This window comes from Perognathus longimembris, chromosome 1, assembly GCF_023159225.1.
Source record: "Perognathus longimembris pacificus isolate PPM17 chromosome 1, ASM2315922v1, whole genome shotgun sequence".
NCBI classification, from domain to species: domain Eukaryota; kingdom Metazoa; phylum Chordata; class Mammalia; order Rodentia; family Heteromyidae; genus Perognathus; species Perognathus longimembris.
Window position 1 is genome coordinate 67,251,055 of NC_063161.1, and position 9,005 is coordinate 67,260,059.

The 9,005-nt window shown below is 42.1% G+C and overlaps 1 protein-coding gene across 1 annotated transcript in view; it reads left to right on the forward strand.

The window, feature by feature from the left end:
• Bicd1 (BICD cargo adaptor 1) overlaps window positions 1-5,866 on the forward strand; it is an 85,241-nt gene extending 79,375 nt beyond the window's left edge. Inside the window, exon 12 of the mRNA XM_048367073.1 lies at window positions 3,990-5,866. Coding sequence (XP_048223030.1) covers window positions 3,990-4,077 — 88 coding nt within the window. The 3' untranslated portion in view covers window positions 4,078-5,866. The remainder of the gene's footprint in view (window positions 1-3,989) is intronic.
• The last annotated feature ends 3,139 nt before the right edge of the window (window positions 5,867-9,005 follow it).

Below are 9,005 nucleotides of genomic sequence, written 5' to 3' on the forward strand. Positions count from 1 at the left end.
CCATCAGCCTTCCAACTGGAGACCTGGAGTTGTGAGGACGTTTGTCCCACTTTGGTGTTTCTCAGACAAGCAAAACCAGGAAGGAAATAAAGACCAAAGATATACAATGTAGGGAAGGCCTGACCCAGGATAATTAAAGCCAGAGGCTGGCGACTCATAACACTAATCTGAGCCACTCATGGGGCTGTCATAAGAAGATCACCATTTAATACTAGTCTGGACAGAAAAGCCCAATTAACCAGCAGAAAAGGTGGGCTGAAGCCAGGCACCAGTGGCTCACACCTATAATCCTAGCTACTTGGGCTGAGATCTGAGGAGCACAGATCAAAACCAGCCCAGGCTGCATACCATGTCCATGAGACTCCAATTAACCATCAACAAGCCAGAAGTAGAGCAGTGGCTCTAGTGGTAGAGTAATAGCCTTGAGCAAAAAAGCTCAGGAACATGCTTAGGCCCTGAGTTCAAGGAGTGGAGCAAAAAAAAGGCTGGAAGCATGGCTCAAGGGGTAGAGCACCGCCTTGACCAAAAAAATCTAAGGAATAGCACCTAAGGCCTGAGATCAAATTCCATCAAACCCTAGTTATGGAGCGTGCACACACATCGATAATGAGTGAGCTCTTTAGATGAGATGACCTGAAGAATTCTAAGAACAAATTTACATGCTTCCTAGACAATGAACTCAAGAGCTGATGATAGTTCATGGTTCCTGGGAAAGTTTGTCAAGTCCACCATGACTTTTCTCCATTCTGGTCTCCTTAACTCCTGTTAGAGCTGCATGCTTTCCTAGTGTGGCTGTGGCTTTTGCAGTTGCTCCTTTGTGCATGTTGCTATAGCCCTTCCTTCTTTAGCCCTGAGTATGTCTGGGGAGTAGGTGTAGCTGCAGGCCACGTGTAGACCTGCATTGGGAAGCTATGAAGCCCCCAATACAGGACTGTGGCAACCAGGGGCCACATGTCACATGGTCCCTGGGACTATGGAATTGTGTCACCAACTATAGCAGAAAATAATGTATTGTTCCCAGCCAGGGTAATTTATTTATTTATTTGCTTGTTTTTGTGCCAGCCCTGGTGCTTGAACTCAAGGCTTAGATGCTGTCCATGGGCATTGTTTGCTCAAGGCTCGCACTCTGCCACTTTGAGCCACAGCTCCACTTCTGGCCTTTTGTGGTTAATTGGGATAAGAGCCTCATGGGCTTTCTTGCCAAGCTGGCTTCAAACTATGATCCTCAGATCTCAGCCTTGTGAGTAGCTAGGATGACAGGTGTGGGCCACCTGCACGGGGCCCAGTCAGGATCTTCTGATGGTTCTTTCTATGGACTGTTCTAGCAACAGCTTTTCTTTCAGAAAAGTTCTTTGCTAACCTGCTCATGCTATGTATTATTGCCTATCAGTCATAGAGCAGTTTCAACGATGGAAATAAATCAAATATATGTATAAATATTTCATCCATCTTGGTGGAATTTTACATGCTTAGTGTTTTAAGAATGTGACCTATAACTGGGCCAGTGGCTCACACCTGTCATCCTAGCTACTCAGGAGACTGAGTTCTGAAGATCCCAATTTGAAATAGCCCAAGAAGACAAATCTGAGAGACACTTAACCAGCAAAAAAAAAGCTGTAAGTGGAGGTATGGCTCAAGTGGTGAAGTGCCAGTGTGAATGAGAGTGGCTCAAGTGCCAGAGTGCCTAAGTGAGTCTGAGGCTTTGAGTTCAAGTTCCTATACTGGTACAAGAAAAAAAAAGCCAGGTGCTAGTGGCTCATGTCTATAATCCAAGCTACTCAGGAGGCTGTGATCTGAGGATCATGGTTAGTAGCTAGTCTGGGCAAGAAAGTCTGTAAAACTCTTATCTCCAGTTAATTACCAAAAAAAAACCCGAAGTGGAACTGAGGCTCAAGTTGGTAGAACTCTAGCCTTGAGGGGAAGTGGGGGAGCCCAGGGATAGTGCCTAGGACCAGCAACAAAAAAAAACCAAACAAAAAACCCAACTAAATATAAAGAAAAAGAAAAAGATCTCAGCCTCTAATCTATACTCTCCAGAGAAGCCCTCGCCCATCCAGGGTTGTATGACGGGGTGCCAGAGGCATGGACTGGGAAAATGGTTGCAGGACTCTGTGGTCCCCGATGCAAGGTTTGGAATCCTGCCAGTCACGCCCCATAACTATGTGACCCTGAGGTTACTCTGCAGGCTAGACACTCTTGTGAAGTGAGATCAACAGCCCTGGGGGAGGAATTCAGTGAGGCATGTTCTTGTGTTATCCATGCTATCTGCTATCCTGTCACAGCACTTGACTGACCCAGGCAGAGATCTCCAGTCCCTTTTCCTAACTTTCCTCATTCATTTGGACACAGAATAGAAAAGACAACTGCTCCAGGTTCTTGGTTTTTGTTTTTTGTTTTTTGTTTTGTTTTTTGCCAGTCCTGGGGCTTGGACTCAGGGCCTGAGCACTGTCCCTGGCTTCTTTTTGCTCAAGGCTAGCACTCTGCCACTTGGGCCACAGCGCCGCTTCTGGCCATTTTCTATATATGTTGTGCTAGGGAATTGAACCCAGGGCTTCATGTATAGGAGGCAAGCACTCTTGCCACTAGGCCATATTCCCAGCCCCCAGGTCGTTGTTTTTGTTCTTTATGCTGGTCCTGGGGCTTAAACTCAGTGCCTGGGAGCTGTGCCTGGGCTTTTTTGCTCAAGGCTAGTGCCCTTTCACTTGAATCACAGTGCTACTCAGGCTTTTTCTGAGTAGTTTATTGGAGATAAGTCTCATAGACTTTCCTCCCCACCCAGGTTGCTTTGAACCATGAACCTCAGATCTCAGCTTCTTGAGTATCTAGGATCATAGGCATGAAATGAATCACCAGCACCTAACTTATTCTAGGTGTTTTGAGGAGACCAAAAATGGTCTCTTCAAATGGTCGTATGTTTGTGTGTGTGCCCATCCTAGGGCTTGAACTCAGGGTGACTAGCACTCTACCACTTGAGCCACAGCTCCACTTCTGGCTTTTGGGTGGTTTAATTGGACACAAGAGTCTTACAGGCTTTCCTGCCCAGGCTAGATTTGGACTCAGTCTCCTGAGTAGCTAGGATTACATGTGTGAGCCATCAGTGCCCAGGTATGGAGGACACTTTTAAAACTTTATTTCACATGCACACACTGGTACTGGAGCTCTCACTTAGCTTTTTTGCTTAAGACTGGCATTCTACCAGTTAGGCCACAGCTCCACTTCCAGCTTTATTGGTGGCTAATTGGAGATAAGAGTCTCTTAGATTTACCTGCTCAGGCTGGCTTCAAACTGGGATCTTCAGATCTCAGCCTCCTGAGTAGCTAGGATTACAGGTGTGAGCCACCAGCACCCAGCATGACTAAACAGTTAAGTGACCCAGTCAGTTGCTTGTCCTGAGATGGCCACATTTAGGGTGCTTGCTTTCCCCACGAGGGCGACTACTTGAAAGCAAAGTACTTTCATGAGTTGCAAATGTTTCTCCTCCCATGATGACAGCCTAGTCCAAACCCAACTTCCACTCTTTCTCTCCACAGGGGAGTGTTGGTAGCTCACACCTGTAATCCTAGCTACTCAGGAAGCTGAGCTCTTGAGGATCACGGTTCAAAGCCAATCCAGGCAGGAAACTCGGAGAGGCTCTTATCACCAAATAACCACCAAAAAAGCAGAAGTAGAGCTGTGGCTTAAACAGCAAAAATGCTCAGGGACAGTGCCCAGGTCCTGAGTTCAAGCCCCAGGACTGGCACAAAAACAAACAAAACTGAAAAGTACAATCTGGGGTGAAGAGTTTTTATCATTTCCCCAATGCATTTCATTTTTCTTTGTCATGTCTTGTTTTGACCCCTCCCTCCCCCAGTGGTGCTGGCATGCTTTAGGTTGAAACTATTTTCTAGGCACCATTTCTACTTCTTTCCTTTAAAGTGTTTGTGTGATGTCAACAGCGTGCCTGACTCGGTCAGTGCGTTTCTGCTGATGGATGTGTTTCTGCTTTGCAGTCCTGATGGAGTGGGTCCTGAGGAGCAGCCACCTTCCAGCTCTCCCTGCGTTCCTCTCCAGTGTCTCTCACCACCACCTCGCCCCTAAGCCTCACCGCCAGTGGACATTGGGGCCACACCCAGGATACTGCCCAAGACCCAGCGGGGGAGGGGGGGGTTCTTCTCCATAATCACCTGGAATTGGATTCATCATCTGGGAAGAGGAAACGTTGAGAAGAAAACACAAAGCACAGACTTCTTGTGGGATCCGTGGGATCAGTCATGATAAACTACAATCAGTTAGCTACAGTGTACTTCAATTTCAAAAACAACACAAAATGTATCTCAGATGACTGGCTTTACCTCTGTAGTGGAGTGTCCGATGATAATTTAAGGAGACATATGTTATGTAATTATCTTTCTTCATCCTCCAAATTCAGTTATAGAGGAATTCCTTTTTCTTTTTGTTGTTTTGGTCGTTGATATTTATTTTGTTGGAGATTTTTTTTTTTTTTTGCTACCTGATGTATGTCTATCAAAATAATTTAATTTCTGTGAGAGAGGAATTTAATTAATTTTTTGAATCAGCAATAGTTTGCTTAGTGAAATATGAGTTGTAATTTAGTTTGAGATCTAGAATTAGCCAGACTGGTTATTTTCCTTTCACAAAATGATATGCGAAGTGCATTTGAACATTAACAGTAACTTTATTTTGCTGTTACATTCATACTATGTATGCAACTTTATTTTCTAATCAGTTGCTCATTAACTGCTGGGTTTTGTTTTTCTTTGTGTTTTTCTTATTAGAGTTCTTCACTAGACATTATTAAGTAAATCTAAGAAAGACTAAATTACAATTCACTGGCAGACTCAAATTTGGATGGCATCTTTAGCTTTTTTGAAAATGCAATTTGAGTAGATGCACTGGTGCTGCTTGTGTGTGTGTGTGTGTGAGAGAGAGAGAGAGAGAGAGATGATATGATGTTAAGGCTAAATAATTTGAAGGGGGAAATGGTGTGTTTATTTAATGATCAGAATATATATTTTTTTCTTCTTCCCAATTCAGGGTTCCTCTATGAATCTTTCCTGCTAAAAAGTATCAAGAATTGGGAAATATATACAGAGATAGGTGTAAGGTAGTCTTGGCTAGTTAATTGACCCAGAATGTTTCAGATTTTGAATCAATTGTATGCTTTGTTATGTTTTTTTCCATAATTAATCTTCCTTGCCAACACCCCTCCCAAACAAATAGGTAAAAAACCATAGCTCACTGTCTACTTTTGATCAACACTCAGGTGCCTATAATCATTCTAGATTGAGATAAGACATGCTCCTAGTTAATTTCCATATTCTATTAGGAAATTTTTATGACTTGATTTCAGGCCATGGATTTTCATAAGCAAAATTTATGTTGCACATCTAACAAACAAGGAAACAACTCCTTGAGATGTTAAGTCTTGCACTGGGCTCCTTAATTTCCCAGGGCTGGTCCACACTGTTGCTCTTCACCTTGGTTCCTTTTCCCTGTCAAATAGCCTTAACTTTGTTAAAGACCCAAGGATTTCTTTTTTCATGTAACAGAATCTGTAACTTGTCTTCAAAATGACTGGAGTCCTCATTGTTCATGCAAAGGACCATTAAGCCATGTGGGGTGCTAACCATAGGGGTTTGTCAAGGAGGAGGGGGGCATTGTCAGAGAGTTGTCAGTCCTAATGTATACTTTGTCAGTTCTTGTCAATCATCCCCCAGTGAAGGCTTGTTCCTTGTTAATTAAAGCCACCAAAAGGTCTGTGTTCTTTCTAGAAGTGCTACTTTGATCCAGGTCCTTTCATAGGCAGCTTGGGGAAAATAATTGAAATCTTCCACAAAATAGGGGTTAGGGCTAAAGGACAGAAACAGATGTGTGTGTGTGTGTGTGTGTGTGTGTGTGTGTGTGTGTGTGTGTGTATACATACATGCACTGGTACTGGGGCTTGAGCTCAGAGCATCTCACACTCCTGCTTGGCTTTTGCTCATAAGGCTGGCACTCTACTACCTGAGCCACACCTTTACCTCTGGCTGGTTCATGGGAGGTAAGAGTCTCAAGGATTTTCCTGCCTGGGCTGGCTTTGAACCATGATCCTTGGATCTCAGCTTCCTTAGTAGCTAGGATTACAGATGTGAGCCAATGGTGCCCAACTTAGAAACAGATCTTCATGCAAGTTCTAACCCTGGGCCCCTCTTGCTTTGTTCCTACATGTATTGCCTTGCTGTTTCCATGGGATCGTGTTTATTGGTGTAGCAGGATGAGGGAGCCAAGATAGGTTTTACTGGAGTCAATGAAAGAAATCTTACTTCCTCCTGTGTTGTGGGTTTTTTTTTTTTTTCCCAAGTGTTTGGAGCTGAAGAGGAACATGGCTGCTGAGTTGACTTTGTGCCCAAGGGAAACTGTGGCTTTTAAACAAGTACCTCAGAACATCTTTCTTTGACTCTGGTTTTAGGAGGTGGTGGTGGTGTGTGCTCAGTGAGTCTTCTCTGGGTAAATACTTTTCTCCCAATACGAAACTTATCATGAAATCACTTATAAACTAGTTTTATTTCAGGTTTTTTTTAAAAATCTGAATAGATTGGGAAAGGCTTTTGCTTGCAAATTCTAATCCTGTGTTTATTTTAGCAGGAGTTTGCCAAGAAGATAAACTTGGAGATAAATTAGAACAAAATTAGGTGATAACCCCTGACAGTAAGAGAGAAAACCTAGGTTTATCTGTGGCTTTGCTTAGTATAATTTAAATTGAGCCATATTTATCTTCACTTATAGATGTTTTAAATAAACTATTTATTTTGTGCTGGTACTAGGGCTTGAGCTCAGGGCCTGAGCACTGTTTCTGAGCTTTTTAGCTCAAGGCTGGTTGGTTCTCTACCACTTGAGACACACCTCCATTTTTCAGCTTTTTGCTGGTTTATTGGAGATAAGAGTTTCACAGATTTGTCTTCCTTGGTCTAGCTTCAAACCAGAATCCTCGTATGTCATCCTCTTGAGTAGCTAGGATTACAGGCGTGAGCCTCCACACCCATGCCAAGATGTTTTTAAAGTAAGCACAATTGCAATATGGAAGACTTGGTGTACAGAAATGCTTTCCTACAGAGGATATTCTTAATTACAAAATAACAGTGAAATAAAATGAAGCAATCAATTGCTTCTCGTTCAAGTGCTTTCTGATCAACTCATGGTTTTCTTAAATCTTGGTGTGTGTGTGTGTGTGTGTGTGTGTGTGTGTGTGTGTGTGTATTCCAAAAAGGAGTAGAGGATAAGTGTTGATTTGGAGAACTTCTAGAAAACACAAAGCTATTCACTAATTTTAAAGATTTATCTGGAAATAATACTTTATTTAGCCTAAGGAAGTAGTAATCCTCAAGAAAAGAGAATTTCTCAAGAAGCCCTGAACACTTAGTGGGCACATTAAGCCCTAACCCCTTAAGGATACAATCTTTTGAAGTTGAGAAAAATAAAAATTTTTTAAAAGAAAAGAGAATTATTTTCTCTTAAAAAAAGGAAGACGGTCTGGGAATGTGGCTTAGTGGTAGAGTGCTTGCCTGGCACACATGAAGCCTGGGTTCAATTCCTCAGCACCACATAAACAGAAAAAGCCAGAGTGGTAGAGCACTAGCCTTGAGCAAAAGAAGCTCAGGGACAGTGCTGAGGACCTGAGTTCAAGCCCCAGGACTGGCAAAAAAAAAAAAAGTAAGCTATCATAATGGCTAGAATTCGGAAGGAAGACTTCATTGAGAGAGAAAAGAGATTTTTAACTGGAAAATTAAGCACTGGAATTTATAGTCATAAGGAATTATTATTATTTATTTTTGTTGCTTTTTGGTGCTTGCCCTGGAGCTTGAACTCAGGGCCTGGGCGCTGTCCTTGAACTTTTGTGCTCAAGGCTGGCACTCTACCACTTGATCCACAGCTCCACTTCCAGGACTTTTGTTATTAATTAGAGGTGAGTCTCTTGGACTTTCCTGCCCAGCCTAGCTTTGAAACATGATTCTCAGATCTCAGCTTCCTGAATAGCTAGGATTATAGGCATGAGCCATAGGCACCTGGCACAATTTTTTTGTTAATAAAAAAAACAACAACCGAGTATTATTGGTGGTCTCGAATGTATTCACTAATAAGACATCTCAATGTACCATATATTCTGGGAGCCATAATTATATTATTCTTTCCTTTGAAAAGTTTAAAAATACTTTGCAGTTTTACTAGTTAGTCATAAAAAGGGTTTTAATCCTTTCAAGTGGGATAGCAATCTTTCTCAAAGCTATTTGTTCTTGAGAAAGGGGATTGTGATTACTGTTTATCCTTGTAGCTAGATTTCATAATTTCTTTATAGTTTGTTGCAGAATGTAGCAATTTTACTACAAAAAGCCTCAAATGTCAAAGTTTAAAAAATCCCCAAATGTCCTCAGGAATACTTTGTGACCAGTAGATATTCTATCCCCTCAGAAGAAGGAATACCTCTGAAATATAATCTTTATTTGAAATGTCTTTAAGGTTTACTTTTTCCATGCCATAGGGGGGTACCTGTGTATGTGTGTGTGTACGCGTGTATATATGTGTGAGGGTGTATGCACGTGCACGTGTGCACATGTGTGTGTGCACACTAGGGTTTAAACTCAGGGCCTGGGCATTGTCCTTTAGCTTTCATGTGCTCAAGGCTGGTGCTCTACCATTTGATCCATAGCTCTACTTCTGGCCTCTTGGTGGTTAATTTGGTAGTGGAGATTAGTCTTAAAGACTTTTGGACTGTGATCTTCAGATCTCAGGCTCCTGAGTACCTAGGATTACGTCAGGAGCCACCAGTGCCTAGCTGGGGAATATTCTTATACAAAGAAGTCTTGCTAGTTCACACAAACATGAAACTTCCATTCGGTAAACTAAGAATGTGGACCTTTCCCTAGCTACTATTTTAAATCCTTTCCAATTTCAAGTGATTACAAAATATGAAATAAAAAAATAAAATGTTTTCTACTGGGATAAAAATGTCAAATTTTATTATCACAATC